Raw genomic sequence first — 24,382 nt, 5'->3', positions numbered from 1 at the left:
AAGCCATCAAACAAAGCCGAGCTGCTTGAATTTTGCACCAGGAGTGGGATAAAGTCACACAACATCAATGTGAAAGACTGGTAGAGAGCATGACGCATGAAAGCTGTGATTGAAAAACAGAGTTATTCCATCAAATATTGATTTCTGAACTCTGCCCAAGTTAAAGCATTAGTATTGTGTTGTTGAAAAATGAATATGAACTTGTTTTCTTTGCATTATTCAAGATTTGAAAACACTGCATCTTTTTTTGTTATTTTGACCAGTTGTCACTTTCTGCAAATAAATGTTCTAAATGACAATATCTTTATTTGGAATTTGGGAGAAATGTTGTCAGTACTTTATAGAATAAAACCAAAATGTTCATTTTACTCAAACACATACCTAAAAATAGTAAATCCAGATAAACTTTATTTTTTCCAGAGATGTATATACAGTAACACTTTGTCAAGCCAACATAATAATATTACTTAACTTATTTCTGTTAATATAATGCAACTGTGCCTAATAATGCAAACAAAGACATGCACACAGAACTTTGGTGTAATAATATTGTAAATCTGATGATTATTTTGACAGCATCAGATGTGTTGGCTCATGTCAGAAGCACATGAATGGAGAGGGTTTCTTTTTAGAATGCCACCTTAAGGTAAATCTCAAAACAGTAACTTCATTTGTGAATTATTTTTGAGTAATCTGTGAAAAGATATAACAACTAAAAAGTATGACTTTCAGTGAATAAACTGTGTAAAGATTCTAATTGCGGTCTGACTGCAAACATCAGAGTCATTTGGTACAGGTAGACCTGCAAAAGGTGCTATGACCTTGCAACTAAGCTGCACGTGATCATATAAACAGAACTGAACATGCAGCTCTGACAGATATGCTGTAGCTAGGAACATTAGCCCAGACATATAAAAATATGGTGGTCAAACCGTCTTGTTTTTGCAGCTCTACACCTGGAATGCTGCAGGGAAAAACATCAAGCCTAGTGACTGGCAAGATTGTAGGAGTTTTGTACTTTATTTTATGCTGTGAGCTTTGCAGTTTGCTATTAGTTTTGATAAATGTAAATAAATATGCTTTTAACTTTTCAAGCATGTGTGTAAGGTATGTGTCAAGTTGGGCAACAGCTTCTGCCTGTTAGCTAGAAAGAAATGAAAATTGCTGACCAAGAAAAACTGAGTCACATTTCAGAAAGTTTGCATCATCCCTTTGGGTGTCTCAACAGCCTTAATGTGAACTGTTATGTTTGTAATTTGGAACAATTCTAGTATTTAGCGTTGAAATTAAAATAAGGGTAAATCAAGAGCGCTTATGGTAGGGTGACCATACGTCCTCTTTTTCCGGACATGTCCTCTTTTTCTGACCTTAAAAAAGCGTTCGGCCGGGATTTCTAAATTTGCGAAAATGTCCGGGATTCGGCTTTAGTTGCATTATGATGTGCATCTGGTCTAATACTTCATTGTGTGTGCACGCATATTTGCATTGCTTTAACGCCTCTTTGTAAGTCCCGCCTTCTCGCACACCAATTGGTCGATTATAAGAGGCTTGCAGCAACTATTGGCCAAATTCCTGCCTGTCAATCTCTCTGTGAACGCGCGAAGCGCTGTTGTGTTCGGAATCAAACAGTTGCTTGACAGCAGCAGCAAATGACAGCTGAGTGGAAACAATGCCCAAAAGAAAGTGCACATTTACAGAAGATTTGCACAGAAAATTCCCAAGCTTTCGTCCAGGTCGAGATCCGTGGGAAGTAGAATGTATGACATGTACAGCTGGCACTAATGTGTCAGTTGCTAATAAAGGTGCAAGTGATTTAGAAGCACACATTAGCTCTGCAAAGCATAAAGGGTCAGCAAATGTGAAAGTTCATCAGGTAAATTAACAGACTACTTTTTGCGACCAGGTAAATTTGTTATCACATTGCTTCATTTTCCATGGCCATTCAAAATAATAGTAATAGTAAATGAAGGTACGCTCATGGCATCAAATATTTTATTTATTTATATATATTTATGTTATGCTAATAGAGCGTCTTTTTCACTTTATTAAAGTTTGCATTCATAGTAACACTGTTTTGAACCCTATTATTCCATTATTGCATTTTAATAATCAGACTAGGACATTTTTAGATTTTATTTTAATGAATTGTGCTTTCCAGCATTCATTTGTTTACCCAAATATGTCAAATTCCGTGACATATTCAAGTTTTTTAGTTCTTTCCATTATTATGACTGGATTCCGCAATTCCATCTGCGTTTTCCTCATAGTGGAAATCAAAGGGCCCTACGTACCCTTGTCTTGTCGAATACACTCCTATATTAACCTTCTTCTAGGCAGTAGTATAGATTTAAAAAATGCAATTTTTTTTAATGCTAAACATCTTTCAGATTCTACAAAGGGGTTTATTAAAAAAGGGGGTATGTTATGACCACATCTGTGCACTTTGTAAGGCAAATGTTCTCAGAGAGAATGAAAGTCTGCTCTAGTTCCACAAACACTTCATAAGTGTTCCTCTGACCTCCACTGGTATTGATCTTTAGCTATAATTTCCATCAATGTCTGTTGAGACCGGACGCTCCCCACAGTGATGTTTAACAAGACTGCCGCTAGAATGGCTTTGGAAAACTACAAAGTCAAAAGTCCTGAACACTGAGGGTCAAACATGTGCCAACATCAAACAGACTCTCCTCCCAACAGTAAAATGGTTTTATGTGATCCCAGTTCATTTGTAAACTTTGGCCCCTATTTGTGAAGCTCTACCCCAAATGACTGTGGATTAACAACAAAAGTGAAATCATCATGGCACTTGGAATACATGTAATTTTGCCACACCTATACAAAAAGTGTCTGCTTCTGTTTTATGTGATCTCATTGGCTGAGAGAGTTCCCCACAAGTTAACGTATGCTTAGCAAACACCACTTCCTCCCGCTACTTCTGCATAATGTGCATTTCCCATGACGACCAACAACTGTGAGTTTTTTACATTTACTCAACATTATTTTTCTTTTACATTACTTTTGTATTTTGTACTCTTCATATGTGCAATATGGACTATGTTGGGAATTGATCAGATTAAATTTAAAATAAAAAAAGGAATGCAGCAGGTGACCTTTCATGCCTTATGTTTTAAGATAAATATACAATGACAATTTAAGAATGAGAATGCAAGAATAATATTATACAGAATCACTTGAGAGAGTGTGATCAGTTACTCCTTATCTTAAACTGAATTCTGGTAGTGTATTTTAAGGCAGTGGTTAACTGATTTTAGCTTCAGAACCCAGATCTGACATCAAGTAGTGATCCAACACAGTATCAAAATGGTGAAAACTGTAAAAAAAAAAAAAAAAAAGGACACAAAAAGTCCCTAAACTCAAACACACTGAAATGTTCTACCATGAACTGAGCATCAGAGGCTCAAAAATATGCAAAATTATATGGCTGAATTTTATAAATGCATAAAAACAGCAGAAGTGTGATTTATGGCTTTTGACGTGAATAACTGAAATATGGGAAGTTACTCCTAACTTTTGAAAGTTGTGAAACCTTTTTATTTTGCTATCTAATCTATACGAGATTTTATGGTTAGTTGCATTTTATTATTTGTATTTACCGTTGTTTTTCCCTGCTGTCCACAACCCTACTGAACAGACCTGCGACACACCAGTTGAGATGTACTGTTCTATACTTTCCTGATTTTCAATATACATACTGTATATATATTTTATTTACAAATCAGTTTAAAGTAATGCCATCTAATGGCCATTCGTCATTTAGCTGGACTTGACTGCAGGCTGGTACTGTTACTATGAACAGCATGTGCTGCGAGCAGGTCCACTGTGCTCAAGTACAAGCACTGGTTTCCTGGTAGCCAGACAGGAAGTGGGGGCTGGGTGCAGTCTGTACTAGCCTGATAACATGCACAAAAACACTGATTCTTGATGCCCTGTTTGTGCCTACCACTCGCTCTAAACCTCAGGGAATTATTCATGTGGGTCACTCCCAAACCAGCCCACAAACTGGTGGCAAAACATGGACAAAAAGTGAAAGTGTCAACATTGTGGTGTTATGTATCGTTCCCTTTGGTCCTCAGAGAGGAAATGTGTTGTTTGTGTTGAGTAGCAACAGTGTTCATTTATCACCAAGAGGGCCAAAGAGCTTTGTTCTGCAAAAACATGATCTCTGGTTATAAATAAATAAATGAAAGAGTTTGCACTTGTGTATATGGTTGTGTGACAATAAAAGTGATTTGATTTTATTTGATTTTGATAATGTAAAATGTTGTTATCTTTGCACCAGTGTTGATTTTAATCTATACCAAGCAAGTTTATGGTAGGGTATAGTTTTGTTTTTTAAGTAATGTTCCTAGTTCAATACAAATTAAGCTCACACGACAGCATTTGTGGCATAATGTTGATTAACACACACAAAAAATTACATTTACAGAGAGGCACTTACAATGGAAGTGAATGGAAACGTTAAAATAATCACTTTTTCAAAAGTATAGCAACAAGACATAAACATTATATATATTAACATGATTTAAGTGTGATAAAATCGCTTACTAACCTTATGTGCGTAAAGTTATAGAAAAAATAAATCTGCAAAATAAAAAATAAAAAAGAAGCTAGATTTTTACATCTTAACAGTGGTGCTAAAACATATTGTTTGTTTGTTGTTGTTGTTGTTGTTTTCCCAGGACGTTTATTATAAAATAAATAATAGTGATGCTTTCCTTAGCAAGCACAAATAATAGGAGTTTTGTATTTGCATTTCATTTTGGCCAGTAACAGAGCACGGCTGTTCACAGTAGAGTGTGAGCGCTGTTTGTGTCATGAAGTGTAGCTGATCTGTCTGCTGAGTGAGTTGGTGGACCAAAACTGTTGCTCAGAGCTTCTGTTGTCGTGGAGACAGGCCACAGTGTCATCCAGTGCCAGGATTCGGTACAGTCTGCAGGAATGTCTGCTCGGTGTCTTCGTACAATCCCATCATACGGTTTTCATATACATATAGAAGACTAAGCCTGTAGAAGCTACTGTTCACTTCAAAGTTCAATCTTAGCTTTAAAGGTGACGTGTGTAATTTTTATTTTCTTGTATTCCAGCTTAATGTGCAGCGACAACTGTAAGTAAGCCATTCGTAGGATGATTCCCACGGAAATAGTAAATGCTGTGGCGCTTTCAAAACATTCTTTAGGCCCCACACAGCATTGTTGGCTCGACCAATGGTGAGAGTTTGGGGCAGAACTGTCTATTTGTCCGAATTGTATTTCGATAGTCGCTAGTGATGAAGAAATTACATACTTAAAAAAAAAAAAAGAAAAGAAAAATCACCTTTAAAGTCACTTTTAAGGAACATTACATTACAATTTTAAATAAAGTTGCACTGAACTCCAGCCCTTTCTGTGCTTAAATATCCCTTTCAGTGAAATCAATGAAATGTATATCCCATAATGTATAGCCTACACAATGCATCGGATTAATTATAATAAGCGTATGGGATTATGTAATCACTGTGGCAGCATGTTTCAGACAAAGCTTTTTGAAATACAGTTGAGCTCTGCCTTTTATCTCTTTATAAAACAGTATATAATAATAATATAATATAGGTATAATATATGCATAATAATAATATATATACACTGTATAGATAGATAGATATACACACTATATATAACTGGATGTTGTTCTTGAAATCTGTAAAGTAAAAAATGTGGTTGCTAGGGCATTCTCAGTGGTTGCTAGGGCATTGCTAGGTGATTGCTAGGGTGTTGCTTGCTAGCAGTGAAGAGAGTCCACCTCCAACTCTCTACTAAAATAAAGGAGGGACCCGAGCCATATTTAGGGACCACAGTATTATATGTTTATTATCCACATGCAAAAATTGTTAGTCTGATTGCTTAAAACACATAATAGCACAGAACAAGCTACACAATTTGAGGTATTGTATTATTCGTGTCTGTAACACAAATGCTGCAGCATAAGTTATATGGTAAATTTTAGGGTTCGAGGTTAGTTCAAGTCCCTAACCCGAAGTATGACCATTGTCTTCCAGTCTTTTCAGAATGGGGTAATTGCACATGAATGCTTGTACAAATTAGTGGTGTTGGTTCATTGGGATATCATGGGTAATTGGACCAGGATAATACAGTTATTATGCAGTCTTGTTTAACCTAGCTTATTTGAGACAGGTTTTCTTTCTGTTGATTCTAGATCCAAACAGACCGAAGACTTGCAGTGTTTGGTCATCTTTTTCTAATTAGTTTTAAAGTGTAGTTTGACGGGGGCCTGGGTAGCTCAGCAAGTACTGACCCTGACTACCACCCCTGGAGTTGCGAGTTCGAATCCAGGGCATGCTGAGTGACTCCAGCCAGGTCTCCTAAGTGACCAAATTGGCCTGGTTGTTAGGGAGGGTAGAGTCACATGGGGTAACCTCCTCGTGGTTGCTATAATGTGTGGTTCTTGCTCTCGGTGGGGCGCGTGGTGAGTTGTACGTAGATGCCGCAGAGAATAGCATGGGCCTCCACACACGCTATGTCTCCACGGTAACACACTCAACAAGCCACGTGATAAAATGCGCGGATTGACGGTCTCAGACTCGGAGGCAACTGAGATTCGTCCTCCACCACCCGGATTGAGGTGAGTCACTACACCACCATGAGGAATTAGAGCATATTGGGAATTGGGTATTCCAAACTGGGGAGAAAAAAAAAAGTGTAGTTTGACGTGCTTTGATGAAAAAATGTTTAACATTCACATTTTCTCTGATTATATGTATTACACAATATGATATTGAGGAGCTGTAAATGATGTAAACAAACTGAAACTGAATTTTTTTTTTTTTTTACTGCATATGTGAAGATAATTGAGGATGTTATGCCATATGTTATTCAATACGGATGTTGTGTAAAATCAGAGCAGCAATCCTTATATTTTATACATTTATATGTTGAGCAATAGACAAAATCACAGCTAACCAAATCCAACCTTAAAAATCCACTTGATAAATGCTTAGAAGACCTGGCTAAGCTAAGCTTCTCAATTTGTTCTCCTTCTATGACATTCTTATAAAATATCACACAGTGTTCAGTGTAATAAAAAGCAGAGTAAATAGACGTGGAGAGTGCGAGATCAGTCTGAAAGAGCACAAAGAAATGTTAAGAAAGGCCCAAATGGACAGCTTGGACAGTCAGTCTAGTCTGTCAAACAGGTGTGAAGTGGAAACAATATTACCAACCACCAAAAATATAAATAGTTCTGCTGTGGTTCCCTGTGAAAGAATGTGCCAACTGAATAGGGATGGGTGTAATTGTTTGTTTGAACAATCAAAGCCAAAGGACATTTAATTTTATCCATGTATGGCCCGGGTAACAAAGCACTATTCTATCTTAGAAGTCTATAGATACAGTCAAAAAAAAAAAAAAAAAAGATTCCTGGCAAAAGTAAGATATAAACAAATGGTTTAAATTAAATTTATATAAAATTCAAATTATATGATTTAAATGTAGTTGTAGTTATTATATTAGTTAAATGATTTTTGTTTACTAAGTTTGAAATATTCATACACCTCATTAATTTTATTTAAATATATTTAATTTCATTTATTCAGAATTTATAATATGCATTGCACACCATTTAAAGTCAAGTCAGAATTTATTTATAAAGCATATTTAAAAACAACAGAGGTTGATCCAAAGTGCTGTACAATTTACAAATGGCACTGATTTGTTTGTCAAAAATAAAAGATGTCTCAAAAATAACCCCAAGATTTTTGAATGAATGAATGTTACATTTATATAGCGCTGTTCTGACACTACACTCCAACCACTTTACACAGTGAACAGGGGACTCTCCTCAACCACCACCTGTGTGCAGCATCCACCTGGATGATGCAACAGCAGCCATAGTGCACCAGTACGCTCACCACACACCAGATATTGGTGGAGAGGAGAGAGTAGAGTTATAGAGCCAATTAATGGATAGGGATTATTAGGAGGCCATGATTGAGAAGGGCCATGGGGGAATTTGGCCAGGACACCAGGGTTAAACCCTTACTCTTTTACAAAAAGTGCCCTGGGATTTTTAATGACCACAGATGACCTCAGGTTAATGTCTCATCCAAAGGACAGTGCCTTTTTACAGTAATAGAGCATTAGGACCCACACAGACCACAGGATGAGCACCCCCCTGCTGGTCTCCCTAATACCTCTTCCAGCATCAACCTTAGTTTTCCCCAAGAGGTCTCCCATCCAGGTACTGGCCAGGCTCAACCCTGCTTAGCTTCAGTAGGCAACATGTCTTGAGCTACAGAGTGATATGGCTGCTTCTGCTTTCAAATATTGGAAGAAAGAGAACCTAACTGTGCTTCAAGGGCAGAAGGGAGGCCTGGAAGAGCCTAAAATAATAACATCAGTTTTGCCTTCATTTAACTGCAAAAAATTGTTTGCCATCCAACATTTGATGTCCTCAAGATATTTCAAGAGCACTTCAAAAGGGCAGCTACTGTCTGGTCTGACCAGTAAATAAAATTGGGAATTGTCAGTGTAGCAATGATAAGAAATTTGTATCCCCTTTTCTCCCAATTTGGAATGCCCAATTCCCACTACTTAGTAGGTCCTCGTGGTGGCATGGTTACTCACCTCAATCCGAGTGGTGGCGGACAAGTCTCAGTTGCCTCCTCTTCTGAGACCTTCAATCTGTGCATCTTATCACGTGGCTCGTTATGCACGACACCATGGAGACTCCGCATGTGGAGGCTCATGCTAATCTCCGTGATCCACGCACAATTTACCACGCGCCCCATTGAGAGCGAGAACCACTAATCGCGACAACGAGGAGGTTACCCCATGTGACTCTACCCTCCCTAGCATCCAGGCCAATTTGGTTGCTTAGGAGACCTGGCTGGAGTCACTCAGCACACCCTGGATTCAAACTCAGGACTCCAGGGGTGGTAGTCAGCGTCAATACTCGCTGAGCTACCCAGGTATTATATTTTTGAAAAACAGAGCCCAAGGGCAGCATATAGAGGGAGAAAAGGGCCCAAACCATTTAAAGATTACTCGATTCAACTCAATTACTGAAACTTGAGAAACATTTCTCATACAATTGAAATGCGTAAATCTTAAAAATCTCAAAAAAAAAAAAAAAAAAAAACATTTTTAGTTAGCACTATATGATAATAATTTTTGTTTTCAGTCATTAAAAAAAAAGAACAGTATAAACAAGCACATAACAGGCCTTTTAAAAATTAATGTTTAATGACATTTCTAACTATGCGAATAGGCTACACATTAACTTATTACAGTCTAAATTTGTATTAAAGCATGATATAATATTATCATGCCATTTCATTCCTCTGAAGAAAAAAAAAACATTTGCAATGTACATAACAGATTTGTATTTGCACTGTACATAACAGATAACAGATTTGTATTAGATTTGCACTACGTATGTGTATGTGTGTATGTATGTATGTATGTGTATGTACGTATGTGTATAATTATTTTTTATTATATTTTATTATTATTATCTATGTCTTGCTGCTGTTTTTGTATTGTTGTACACTGGAAGCTCCTGTCACCAAGACAAATTCCTTGTATTTGTAAGCATACTTGGCAATAAAGCTGATTCTGAATATTGCTAATAATGTTTAAAATAAAAGAAACTATTATGATATAAAAGTTGCAATAATGTGTGTTGTACACTCAAAAAATGATTTGAGGATTTATGCATTTCAATTTCATAACAAAATTCCATCAAATTGAATTGGGTAATCTTTAAATTAAATAGTAATAAAAAATATATTAATATTTTATTAATTTAATTTGGTTAAAATTACACAATTCAGTTTCATGGAATTTTGTTATGAAATTGAAATGCGTAGACTAAATCTTAAAAATAGGCTACAATATTTTTTGAGTGTATATGACATTACACTGTTAGAAACTTGCCATTAAACCTATTAAGTTTTATAATAAAAACGTAAACAATCACAATGGACGAGCATTTCAAAATACTAGGCTATTTTTACATAGTTAAAGCGTTGTGCATCTAGTGCTCAAGGGAAACGACTAAATCGGATTAAATTTACAAATTTAACGACCAAAGGGTGCGTCCGCACAACCTTCGGTGCAAACCAACACCACTCCAACTGCGCCAATTAAAGGAACAAAGGGAGGCGTCCGCTCAACCTCCACATCATTACAACTGCGTCAATTCCCGGTGTTGGATGTCACTCACTCGAGGACTCGGGTTAGTTCTTTTGTCACCCCAGTCGTCCTGTAGGGTTAAGCTTTGAGTCTGGTGGGAGGAGTTTCGCTAGGACTTTGATTGCGTTTTCTTCGGATCTCTGGAGGGAGCACGCAGGCAGTGATATCACATCCTCGCAATGCGGCTGCCAGCGAGTCGAGCGTACTAGTTCATAACTCAACTCTGATTCGCGACACATACGTAACCCTTTCGGATTATAGTGTGGTTGCGAAATATAAGCGCTTCCATTTTTGGTTACATTCGAACATAATATTGCAGTAAATCTTGGCTATGGAATATGGTTTCACTTAGATAGAAATTCACCCTTTCTTGGTGGGTTCGCACATTTTAGCGTTGCTCTCGTTGTGTTGGATCTATCACCGTCGCCATTTAGCCTATGAAACCGAGCACAATGTGGGCCAGGAACGAATTTGTGGATGGATTCGACGCGTATAAAATAGGTAAGAGCAAATCGCTTGTGGAATGACACACAATAAGCCAGCTACATGTTAATGAGAACAAAACGAGGGCCATGTTTGATCTCAAAGCCCGGCGTGTGTAACGGTATTATTGTTCCGCGAGTCGCATTTGGCGCGGTTAACGCAGTTTTTTATGTTGTGTTTTGGGTGTTATTATGTTACTAAACTGTGATATTTTGACTGAGAGCATCCCGCGTGTCTCCTTCGGGGGTCTCTATCATGCTCTGTCTCTTTAACAGTGAGATATGTTGTGCGGTGATACAGTTACAGTTGTTGTCCAGCTAGAATGTATGTATTTGTTGCATTTTAATAGAGATAACAGCTTTGTTTGATATTGCTCTTTGGTAATGTGTAATTAGAAGGTCCATGTGGTGTTTGACACAGTGTAATTACAGTGTAATATCTTATTTTGCTCTCAAAGGTACAAAGTTAGTACGTTTTACACATACAGGTTAATTATCAGGTAAATTGCTACATGTAACTTCACACCTATCTATATATATATCTGTCTGTCTGTCATCTATCTGTCTATCTATCTGTCTGTCAACTGTCTGTCTGTCTTTCTGTTATCTATCTGTCTATCTATCTGTCTGTCTATCTATCTGTCTATCTATCCATCTGTCTATCTATCTATCTGTCTATCTATCTATCTATCTATCTATCTATCTATCTATCTATCTATCTATCTGTCTGTCTGTCTGTCTATCTAACTATATGTCTGTCTGTCTGTCAGCTGTCTATCTGTGTGTCTGTCTTTCTTTCTGTTATCTATCTGTCTGTCTGTCTTTCATTATCTGTCTGTCTGTCTGTCAACTATATATCTGTCTGTTGTCTGTCTGTCAACTATCTGTCTTTCTTTTATCTATATGTCTGTCTATCTATCTATCTATCTGTCTGTCTGTCTGTCTGTTATCTATCTATCTGTCTGTCTGTTATCTATCTATCTATCTATCTATCTATCTGTCTGTCTGTCTGTTATCTATCTATCTATCTATCTGTCTGTCTGTCTGTCTATCTAACTATATGTCTGTCTGTCTGTCTTTCTGTTATCTATCTGTCTGTCTGTCTTTCTTTCATTATCTATCTATCTGTCTGTCTGTCAACTATCTATCTATCTGTCTGTTATCTGTCTGTCTGTCAACTGTCTGTCTTTTATCTATCTGTCTGTCTGTCTGTGTCTGTCTTTCTGTTATCTATCTGTCATCTATCTATCTGTCTGTCTGTCTGTCTGTCTTTCTGTTATCTATCTATCAGTCTGTCTGTCTATCTGTCTGTTTGTCTGTCTGTCTGTCAACTATATGTATCTGCCTGTCTGTCTGTCTGTCTGTCTTTCTGTTATCTATCTATCAGTCTGTCTGACTATCTGTCTGTTTGTCTGTCTGTCTGTCAACTGTCTATATCTGTCTGTCTGTTTTATACATTCCACCAGTATGCAAAATAAACTCACAAACACATGTTAGTTGCCTGTGCTTTTAAATTTTGTGAGTTGAAATTTTACTAAGATATTTCAGTGGCATGACTAAATTCACAGTTGCAACTAGTCTCTCTGCCAGTGTGGTTTAATAATTAATATTACATTGCATAAGTCTAGGAGCACAGCTGTCACCCCATCATAACTTAGGACTATTTGTTTACCCGGGATATTTACAGATCTCCAGAAGTGTCAGTGCTACTCTTTCAAGATGGCTATGTGGATCCTTTTCATATGAACTTGTATGAGGTTTTTCCACCCTAGAATTATGGAGACCTAATTTTGGTACTGAACTGAGTGTCCTTAGCTGGGTCTTTACCTCAGGCTCACCATGCAACTGGAACTCTTGCAGCCTTGCAGGTTTAAAACTGCTGTAAGAATCTGAAGTATTCTTTGACATTCTGAATTAGCTGTCCGGTTTGTTGCTGTCTAAGGGCAATTGTGCTTGTGTCTTTTACTTTTACAAGATTTATGGCACAACAGAAATGCATAAGTTAGGAGGTATATTTGCTGACAGTTGCTGTGTAACTGTTAACTTCAGATGATTTGCAAGCAAATTGTCTTAATTAATTCTGAGTTATGAATCGATTCTAAACAGTCTTGCTTAGCCCATTTTTGGAAGAAAAGCAACATATTCAGAGACTTCAGTGACAGAAATTTTAGGCTATATTTAATTCTTTTCTGGTACACTCAAAAAATGTTTAACCTATTTTTAAGATATGCACATTACAATGTCATAACAAAATTCCATCAAATTGAACTGTGTAATATTTATTGTTTAACAAAATTAAGTGAATAAAACGTAAAATATTTAGGTTTATTCTGTTTCATTTGATTAAAGATTACTCAATTAAATTTGATAGAATTGTATTAAATTGAAATGCGTCAATCTTGAATTTGTATTTCATTTTATTGAGTGTAGACATGCAGCCTAAATGGTGGTGTCTAAATGGATTAGACAGGGTTAGACCATCAGATATTGGGGATAAGCACCTGTAAGACTGACCATTTGATTCACTGAACTTCTCCTTATTTGTCCTTTCACAGCAGCTGCTAAAACAGAAGTAATCAGGATAAATAAAGAAAACACTGAATTAACAAAAAAAGGTCTTTCAAACTTTCATGGTTATTGTCTGTTTTTACATACCTTGTTGTTACCAAAATGTGAGAGGTGATATGGAGATTTTCAGCTCATTTCATTTCCAGATTTGGAAAAATAATACAATCTTACAAGGACGTGTACAATACAATAGTGAAAATATATATATTTTTTTTCTAGTTTTCATCTGCCAGAAATTGTTCTTTTTGAGTGTATTCCTTATAGAAATGTGTGTGTGTGTTTTTAAGAAGTATCTATTTATATATAAATATTATTATTATGTATAATTTTTTTGTGTGGAAAATTTAAGTGAAAAGTTGATCAGAAACTATGAGAACACTCAAAAAACAAACAAACAAAAAAAATATATATATATATATTTTTTTTGGATTTTTCCCCTTTTTCTCCCAATTTGGAATGCCCAATTCCCAATGCACTTTTAAGTCCTCGTGGTCGTGTAGTGATTCGCCTCAGTCCGGGTGGCGGAGGACGAATCCCAGTTGCCTCCGCGTCTGAGACCGTCAACCTGCGCATCTTATCGCGTGGCATGTTGAGCGCGTTGCCACAGAGACATAGCGTGTGTGGAGGCTTCACGCCATCCACCGCGGCAACCACGCTCAACTCACCACGTGCCCCACTGAGAACGAACCACATTATAGCGACCACGAGGAGTTTACCCCATGTGACTCTACCCTCCCTAGCAACCGGGCCAATTTGGTTGCTTAGGAGACCTGGCTGGAGTCACTCAGCACACTCTGGGATTTGAACTAGCGAGCTAGCGAACTCCAGGGGTGGTAGCCAGCGTACTTTATCACTGAGCTACCCAGGCCCCATCAAAAAAATAATTTTTAAGATTTAATTTCTAAATTTTTATTTAATGGAATTTTATGAAATTGAAATGTGGAAATTTCAAAAATAGTCTAAAATTTTTTTTTTTTAGTGAACTCTGATTTAAGTTCTCATGTATGTAATTGTTAAAATTTGAAATTCAGCAATCAACAACTTCTACAGAGAAGTGCTTTCTGGGTAGTTGCCTTGTAATCTACAGTATCTGGTTGCACTTCATTATCATTGTTTGCTTTAAAGCCTCAGTTAATTAAAAGTCTTCCATTGTGAATAAACAAAGTAGTTTTAATAATGATACAGTTTGATATCATGCATCAGCTGGACATGACAGCTCTCTGTTGTCTCTATGGTGACCTAGTGCTCTTTGTTTCCTAGGTTCCAGCACTTCCTCTCCTGGATGGGTCCCAGGCTGTGACTCGGCATGGCAAGCGTCCTCTTCCTCCGCTGGCATTAGCAGCCGCGGGCGACGTCACAGCGCTGCCTCGGACAGTGGCGACACAGGCATAGGAACCTCATGTTCTGACAGCATAGAGGGTAAGACTCAGTTATGACTCAACTTACTTTCAAACAAACCACGGGGTTGGCTGCTTTGTGAAGTGTGAAACGTGTTATTGATTGGGTCTTTGTTATTCATGGCTGATTTTAGCTGTCAGACTTTTTCTAGAAAGCTCATTACAATAGTGGCAAAAAGTCATGACCCAACTCCTTAAGTTTTGTCTCAGTCGGATAAAACTTGAAATAGGATCTTAAACCTTTAATGTCCTATCAATGCTATTAGCACTGAAAATATTTCTTGTTTATTTCAAAACATAGAGCATGGCGCTAGCAGTAAGTTGCTTAGGATAAAAGTGTCGGTCAAATGCATAAATGCTTTTGTTGCTTTTAATTAGCCACTTTTAATTTATTTAGAGTTAAAAGCCTCTAGAAATAGGCTACACTTCAATGTCTATTAAATGTGTGTTGGCCAGTGCGTGCAATAGCCTTTTGCTAGAGATTATACGAAGATGACTAATGAGGAATCCAGTGGTTCTCTTTCTTTACAAACAAATGTTTGTAGCCAAACACTCTGATTTTGGCAGAAAATGACGCCATGACCACATGTACAGTATGTATTGGTGCCTATAGCAGAATTGCCAATTGATGTTGTGATTGGTTAGTTGAAATTAGTTCATGTATTATATTGGTGCACACTTTTGTCATTTGAGACAAAATTTGCAGATTGTATACTATTTATTTTTTTGTAAGGCAGTCTCGAAAATTGTCAGTCTCAAAAACCATTGTCAGAATTTACTCAAAGGCTTACTTTTGTTTGTACAGCAAAATTTAATTCATTTTTGTCGTGTCAATGACAATATCAGAACGACTTAACACACAGTCACTGCTGCCTGTCATAGCTACATGTATATTGAACAGGCTCAATTAAAAAAACGGTTATTTTCGCAAACTTAATGTACAACTGGATAAGTAACAATCATAAAGGACAAAAAAATTGTACAGTGTGCACACAGCTTTCTGTATAATAACAAAAGGGATGGATCTTTGGTTTTTGAGCTTGGTGGGCTGAAGGCTTTTTAGGTAACAGTTCAAATAATAGTGACTGTGTCAACAGTCGAAAACACAAGCCAAATGTGGTTTGCCCCCTTCTACCGTGAGGCCTCTTATATGGTCATATATATTTAATTGTAAATAACTGCCAACAGTTTAGCAGCTATAATCACCCGCAAGGCATCACAGTCAAAGAGAAGCATATTTACTGTAGATCGTTTCATGCATAATGCAGGGAAATTCAGCAGAAGACCCTGTCTTTACAATTACATTCAAAACAAACCCATGGAATAGTTACATTTTGAAATATGAATTGAATGGCGTTTAAATTTAGCTGTGCTGATTAGCTTTATTTAGATGCTGATGGTCCCTTTTCAGACTCTCGATGCCAAAAGAGTTCCTGTTCCTCAATTTGTAGAGCATGGCACTAGCAACGCCTTGGTCATTGGTTCCATACAAGGAAATGCACATACTGATTAAAATGTATACCTTGAATGCAGTTTCGCCTTTGATAAAAGTGTCAACATTTAAAGGTAAAATAAGCTTTTACATGTTCAGAAAAAATGTTAGTGGTGGTTTCCCATAAAAATCTGGCTGCTATAATGCTAGGGTTGCAAAGTTTTGTATGGATTTTTTAGGTGGTTGCTATGCTATGATGTAGCTAGGTGGTTGTTTGAGTGATCTGGGTTGTTGCTTACTGGCCCAATTAAAAAAAAAAAAAAAAAAATCCTCACATTTCTTTTATGTTGTGGTCACTAGAAATAACTTGGGACCCATTTCAATGTAAGACAATGGGATTTTTTTTTACCCATTTCATCGCCATCTTAGATTTCCTTTAGAAATCTATGCATTTCTTCAAAAAGCTTGACGATTTGTGGCATCCTTTATGCGCATTGCACATAATTGAACACTTAGGGTTAGAATGTTGTTCTAAGTATAAACAATTTGAATAGTGATGCTTGCCTTTGAACTCAAAAGAAGGACTGTAACCATAGAAACTCTCTGAGCAAATGAAAACAGTCACAGTCAACAGATCTCCTTTTTCTGACACACTCAATTCAGGTATTGGAGTCTCCACTAATGAGCTGAAGAGTTGAATCAGTTGTGTTTGATTAGGGAGATATCCAAAATGTGTAATGTTGGGTAGGGCTGCACAATTAATCGTATTTTAATCATGATCAGGATTTCTGCCTCTAACGGTTAATTAAGCCTAATCGTCTGTGATATTAGTGAGCTAGCAAACAGAAGGTGTCAGCCAGGTAAAGTTGCAAATTGCTGTTCATTTTCATTATAGGCTACGGATGATAGACCAAATCACAAGCTCTTTCCTAGTCCGTTTTCACCTCACCTGACCAATCACGCTCTCTTCAGAAGTTCGCTACTGACCAATCACTGTTTCTCTTTCGAGCGCACACTGAAATACAGAACCGCACCGCAATGTTTACGTGTCTCAATGTGCGCCGCACAAGGTTAATGATACGGCATTCTGTGCTCGATGCACATGAAATTAATTCCATCTCCTGCTTTGATAATGTATGTTTTATACAGAAATGCTGTGCTATGAGTTCGGTTCGTGCACGTCGCTAACATGCGCTGACCGGGTTATTTTAAAGCGCTACGCATTTACCTCAGTTGCACATTTGCCTAATTCCAAATATATTTGGCCATAACAAGTGTGTAACAAATCTAGCCCATGGGTTTGTGGAGCGAGGAAGAGACAAGAGCATTTCTTCATGTATGGAAGGAGCACAACGGTATATCATGTATTCTGTCTGAGCTCCCTGCTGGAAGCACATCATCCTGCCCTACATTTTAGCAGCCAATAGTCAACATTCCCATCTCTCCATCCTCCCTTTCTGTCCCACTGCTGCTGTCTGGAGGGAGTTGACGGCTGCCTGGATCAGTGCCCCAGGGACACAGAATCAGGCCTGTCTTGCGGTTGAGCCTGACCATGGTCACACTCCTATTTATCACAGCTCATAGATTGAATCAGTCTCATTATCATTTGTGCAGTAATTTAGCCTGTGCAGAGGCTCAAATCAAAGTCAAGCACAAACAATGGGATCAAACATTCTGTTCTATTCACATTGCTTTCTTGCCTGAGCGATATTTAGAATATTCACATTATATTCATGAGAATTTTGCTGCGTTATGAAATGAATCGGATTGCGCTAATTTTTACGCACTTTTTTTATTTACCCATTCATTTTCTTAAAGACCATGTCATTAGACTAGTTTTATATTCAGATCTCTGGTGAGTAAAATATTCAGATTTTTTTGAGAAAATTGAGCGCCGCAATACTTTTACTGAAAAAGTAGGCAATTAAGAAGCTGCATTCAGTATCGTCTTTTACTGCTTGTGTCTCGTGAGTGCACACCCTGAAGAAAATATACCTTATTTGGCTGCAGTAGGTCCGAATCTGTCGTGATCGCGCTGTCACCATCGCTTTAGTTCAGCCGTGAAATTCCACTGACATCGCATTTAACGACGTCAACTCTGACTTTAGTTAAACTTTTCCCCGGACTGTTTTCACAACATTCTCTGTTTTAAAGCATGGATACAGACCAGTAATGCGTCAGTTGGACGTCTGTTAGAAGGTAAAAGTGTTGCAAAACTCGAGAGCTTGTAGATTTGAATATGAGAATGTGTACAATAAATATTTGTACAAGCAAGTCATACACATTACACAAGTAAAAGTTTTCTTTTGCTTCGTTCGATGTATTTTGTATCAAAAATCCTTTCAATCATACATTGCATGAATGAGGGAAAAACAACCATAAAACTTCTCTCTCGTTAATGTGCGCTGCGCTCATTCAACCGTAAACACTTGCTCATGGAGCTTTTCCCTTAAAAAGACAGTACCAATTTAGTGCTTGTTATATACTCTTTATCAATGTAAACTCAATGTAAAGTGCATATAAACAAACATGTTACAAAATGTAGTAATGAAGTAAGTGTAATAAATATGTAAATATATAAATATTTAAAAGGCACAATCATACATTGTGAAATCAGAAAACACTGTAAATATTAAAGAATTTAACAATTAGGCTTGTGCTGCATCTATGCAAGGGGTTTTGGTAAAAAGTATTTTTTTTTTTTTTTTTGCATTGTAGTTTTGATATAGTAGCACTTAAATTATTATTTTTAGAATATAATAATTCTATTTTCATCAGGTTCCAACCTTGTGAATATTTTGTAAAAAATTTGTATGAAATTTCAAACAGTGACAACTTTCATTATTAAAAATGCAATTTCATGACATCTGACATATTCATGATATATTAATTGATATTTTCAATTAATAATTGCGACTGAAAATTACTGTGTGCGACTGTGAAAAAATATTTAGGCGCACCGGTGCGAGTGACCCGCTTGAAGTAGGGGTGGGAGAAAAAATCTGTTCTCCGATTAATCGATTCTGAGAACGCGGCAGCGCAGTGGCGTTTATGCGTGCACCAGAGACAGATGTTAGAAACGTGCATATCCTAAAGCCAAGCACATCCTACAAAACTGACTGGATGTACTGTATCAACCACACACAATTAATCTCCTAATGAAACTACTATCCCAAAATGAATTCACAAACTCACTAACATGGCAACGGGAGAGTTGATTTCATGATTACATGTCAACAAAGAACATGAAATACGAGCAACGCCCGTTATTGCACTAATTTGCACAACAAGGGGGAAAAAAAACATGAAAATTATGATGAAACAGCAGTTTGAGAGACGTGGGTGATGTTTTTATTTTCTAATTATTTTTTGTCTGCTGCTTCATAATGTCTTTCACTCCTCTTGCGCTCTTTCATTTGCTGTTGCACATTGCTGGTCTCTCGCTCATCGGGAAGTGTGCGCACATCTGACGGCTTGTTAGATAAATGTTAAGCAGGTGAGACTTCTACTCTCAGAACAAACAGATGGAACAGTGCATACCCTCCCTAGCAACCGGGCCAATTTGGTTGCTCAGGAGACCTGGCTCGAGTCACTCAGCACACCCTGGATTTGAACTTGTGACTCCTGGGGTGGTAGTCAGTGTTTTTACTCGCTGAGCTACCCAGGCCCCTTAAAGCTAAAAATGTTATAAATGTACGTGTCTGAGTAAATTCTGTTAATTTTCTTACGTTATGGTTGTTGAGCTAACTAATAATTTTTTAAGTGTATAATTGACAGCATTAGCGGAGAGAGAATTTCTTTCATATGTAAGCAAAATGGACGTTGTAACCCAAATTAATCAGAATTTAATCGAATCGTAATCTCAGTCAAATGGAGAGTTTGTGAATTTTAATTGAACCAAATTGGGAAATCTGTATCATTATCTAGCCTTAACTTTAAATCTCTGTTAAAAAAATATCTTATTAATCACTATCAGAGCAAATACAGAAATAATGAGATATATATCGATCATTATCAAAGGCTGAAAAACAACTGACATATAATATCTTCAGCAATATTGCCCAGCCCTTCTCTCTTTTTATTCTGCTTTTGCAAACACTTGTTACTTCATTGAAATGCCTCAAATGCCACAAACAACTCCAAAACTGCTTGTTTCCGTCAGGCATGATCTCAGGACTTTGTTTCAGTGCCATAGGCAGTGCGATCTGGATGGAAGCAGTCAGCATGAGCTGGCCCAAGAAATAGGGCAGATTTGCCATGAAGACAATTGTAATCACTGTGTAGGATGAGACCCATGATATCACCCCATGGTAGAGAAAACATCTATGACAACATCAGAGAATAAACAACATTTAAAAATGCATAGTCTAAAACGAGTGCTTGTCTGAATTTTATCTAGTCCTATATTTTATATGAGTCACCATATCTAGCAGTGCAGCGGTGGACATGGTGACTCTTTGCATATAAAATATAGGCCTAGACAAAATGCAGATGAGCACTCGTTTTAGACTATGCATTTCTAAATGTTGTTTATTGTCTCAAGTTCAACAGAGCAAGTACACAGGGAAGAATGGACATAATCAACTTTTTTTTCTCATCAGACGGATTGCACTGTGAATTCGGCAACAATAAATTGAAAGTTTCGCTTCCAAAATCGGTCTGTGCTTACCAAAATTAAAAAAAAACCTGCCCCACAGTAGTGAAAGCTGGAAGTGTTGAACGTATCAGGTATGTGTGAACTTCAGTTTATGGGTGAAATGTCCATAGATTGGTGCCAAAAGCTTGTTGTACTTTTAGTTGTAAACAACTTAATACAGTCAACTCGAGTGCATATTTTATTAAATCTACACCCTTACCCCAACCCTAAATCTAACCATCAGTGTAGTAAAAATATAATTGTTGAGTAAAAAAATGCAGCCTCTGAATCACGCTCACCATTGTTTTTGTGAACGTGATTACTTCCTGATTACAGTGGAACCAAAACTCTTTTCTGAGTGGTTCGCGCAGGGTGCTTTCAGTAGCGCTAGAGGGAAACTGATTTGATGCAAAAATGTCTGATGGTGGATGGTGCTTGCCAGTTATTCAGCTGAATGAGGTTGATTTCAGGGTGTTTTTTCAGAAGCAACAAATCATTTGAATATCCTGTTTCATGCAGAAATATGTCACAATATGGAAGTAAAATTGGTTGTGAAGGCCATTTCATGTTAACTTTAGGTTGTTACTGCGTTAACGCCAAAGTTTACTTCACGCGTCCTTGCCGGACAGATTTTCTCGACTTGCGGACGCTGTCATTGTCTGTGTGCATCGTCGGTACATACGCTGGCCATTGACTCCACTAAAAGAGCATCACTAAGAAGTTGTAGTGGGTATGCGTCAAATGCGTTCGTATTCACTCGCGGTCAGAAGAGTATACTCACAAAGGCAATGTGGTCGACCAGGTGCGAGCCAATCCGGAACATGCAAAAACAAAGTATACCTGGACCTTCACACTTCTGTGTAACAGCCAGTAAACAGGAAAGTTGTTTTGTGGTTTATTTTTGTTTTAATGAGGGCTATGTTCCGTTTTGAACATTTTTGCTGGCTTAGTAACCCTTGGCTAAAACTCTTTCACTGCCACAAGATTTTGCAGACAATGCATTATGGGGTTTTGCTGGGTAGAGACAATCTGATAAAGAAAGGCTTACGAATGATTCTCCCAAATAAGCCTCTTTGTTTTAATCTCAACATGTTCTCAAGTGTGGTTTTATGCAGGCCTGAAGTCCTTCTAAACCTTGTTTCAAGAAGAATTTTGTGTGTCTAGACTCACAGGCATAATCCACATGAAAAAGTAAATTGTTCTGGGAGCCACTGCAAAGCTGCTACATCTAGTTTTCGGCCTACAATTGGCTTATCTTCTTCTATTTTTACCCTATATAACACTGAAGCAATCTAGTACATTCAACCATAATGTACTGACAGCAGCACACTCTAATTAAATAGCTACTGTTCAATTTAATTTTCTGCTTTGTTTTGGTGAAGTGATCTAGTTTGCCTCTTTGCATGTCTAAAACAATACTAATGCTAATACTTTATAAAATGCCCTAGCTTTGTTATGCTGAAAGTACTTTCTCCTCAAGTGGGTTTCATAATTAGTAGACGGCCTCATTACAGTTCGTTAGAAAGAGCAGGATATCTGTGAGCCTGGGGACATGTCCTGCATTGAGGACATCCTGAGCGTCATATTGTACTCAGTCAATTTGAGCACATGTGACCTCAAATGCATTGAGACAGATGCATAGTCACCATGCCCCTAGCCAACTGGCTTAAAAGAATGTTCCGGGTTCAATACAAGTTAAGCTCAAACGACAGCATTTGTGGCATAATGTTGATTACCCCTAAAAATATTTTCGACTTGTCAGTTGAAAAAATAAATACAAAAATGCAGTTACAGCTAGGTGCCTACAGCGTAAGTTGTCAAACTCATTCAAAACAACAGCGGGAGGCGCTTCATTCATAGTGACTTTAACATGATTAACGCTACTAATATTAGCACGATTATCATAAAATGTAATTATTAAAATGGGAACCATGTTGTTCGGGGGGTGGATGCTCTCTGGATGGCAGGAACTAATGGAAATTAAAGTATTTAGATCACCAAAAAAAGCAACCACAAATGGACGCATTAACCGCAGCATTGAAGTGAGACGGCTGGATACGTGCAGTACTAACAACTGCAGCACACATCTTATTTCTGGAATGTGAACAAAGTTTGTGCCAATTAATTGTAAGTTTGATAGGTAGAGCTCTAAAATTGACTATAGATCTCTCCCATTATAATGAATGAAGCTGCGCAAGTAATTTACATTTACATTTAGTCATTTAGCAGACACTTTTATCCAAAACGACTTACAAATGAGGAACAAAAGCAGTTTGTCACACAAAAGCCAACAAATATCTACAGTATCATACTAATAATTTCTCAGAGTAGCTGGAGTAGTATAAAAGCTAGTGCAGAAGAAAGAGACAAGAAAAGTACAGTATTTTTATAATTAAAAAATAAATCCTTACCTTGTCTGCAGGTCACGCAATATTCCCCAACTTTCTGCTGAGGATATAATTGTGAGCATCTAAACTACGATACAGTATAATCTCCTGTCTTGCTTAGATGTGCTCAGTATCAACAACATGCCTGGATAAGTCACTTCAGGTAAACATGCGATGTTCTTTGAGAAAATATGTTAACTTACGCCGGGTTCACCCATTGGCCGCGTCTCTTCCGCGAGAAACAGCAGCGCCTCTGCACAGAAAATATGGGGTCCTATGCCAAATTTTTTCTTTAATAAGGTCATAATACGCTGAGGTTATTGCTGCTTCAAGGACAACAGCGGGCAGTCACGTGTACTTCATCTTTATCAGCACACTTGGTTGTGATTGGTTAATGTTGTGTCTATACTGTACATCTATACACACAGAATGGCAAAAGGTCTGGCAGTTTATTAATTCTTTCCTTTTATTAAGTTATTTTATTGAGTTTACTTGCATACAGACATATAAATTGTAGTGTACTATAGGTTCAGTTTGAATAATTTTGAATTTCTTTTGTGTCTTTTCTATAATCTCCTGATTATTTTAGTGTTGTAATGCACCCAGAGCCGCTGAGCTCAGCGTGAGCCATGCAAAAATAGGCTAAACTAAACTAAACTAATAGGCTAAACGCTGAAAATATCCACTCATTCATTAACCTTATCTGTGTAGTTATATTAAATATTACAACATCATTGTCATGACGATGCACTGCTGGCAAACCCGGTAATCTGGTAAAAGCTGTTACACCAGTAAACTATCCGCTCACCGCATCTGGGATGTTTCTGGGACGCATCACCTCACAACACTTGCAGTGTAAACGGTGTCATCTATTAATATGGATGCCGAAACGAAAATGCGCCGCTCACGCCCCACTCACAGAGGATGTGTGAACCCAGTGTTGGAGCCTTATTTAAAGGATCCGTTAACGATACCAGAAATGCTTAAGGGTCAGTAGCGTTCAAATTCCTTTGTTATTGTTTACATTCTTGAAATGGTCTATAGTTACAAAGTAAGCATTCTACATTTTAACATGATTATACACTCAAAAATCATTACCCTTAATTGAATTTGAAAAGGTTTTTACATGCAATTTAATCTATTTCATTTAAATTAAATCAATTTAATTGAGCCAGCATAATTTAGTTGGATTAGGTGAAATCAATGCAATAAAGTTGGTTTAACTCAACTTTATTAGATTCATCAAATTTAATTTTTTCATGTTCGTCCAAC

General features: G+C 37.3%; 1 protein-coding gene across 3 annotated transcripts in view; it reads left to right on the top strand.

Moving 5' to 3' along the window:
- Window positions 1-2,894: 2,894 nt before the first annotated feature.
- Window positions 2,895-24,382, top strand: part of LOC127416044 (centrosomal protein of 85 kDa-like) — a 102,713-nt gene continuing 81,225 nt past the window's right edge. For 2 of the 3 annotated variants that reach the window (XM_051655149.1, XM_051655151.1), the window contains exons 1-2: window positions 10,382-10,709; window positions 14,519-14,677. In XM_051655149.1, the coding sequence (XP_051511109.1) occupies window positions 10,646-10,709; window positions 14,519-14,677 (223 nt within the window). In that variant the 5' untranslated portion in view covers window positions 10,382-10,645. Of the gene's footprint in view, window positions 2,972-10,381; window positions 10,710-14,518; window positions 14,678-24,382 lie in introns of those variants that run through there. The other variant, XM_051655150.1, reaches the window with a different exon arrangement.

The sequence above is a fragment of the Myxocyprinus asiaticus genome, chromosome 25 (assembly GCF_019703515.2).
Source record: "Myxocyprinus asiaticus isolate MX2 ecotype Aquarium Trade chromosome 25, UBuf_Myxa_2, whole genome shotgun sequence".
NCBI lineage: Eukaryota > Metazoa > Chordata > Actinopteri > Cypriniformes > Catostomidae > Myxocyprinus > Myxocyprinus asiaticus.
This window is presented reverse-complemented; position numbering and strand designations above follow the sequence as displayed.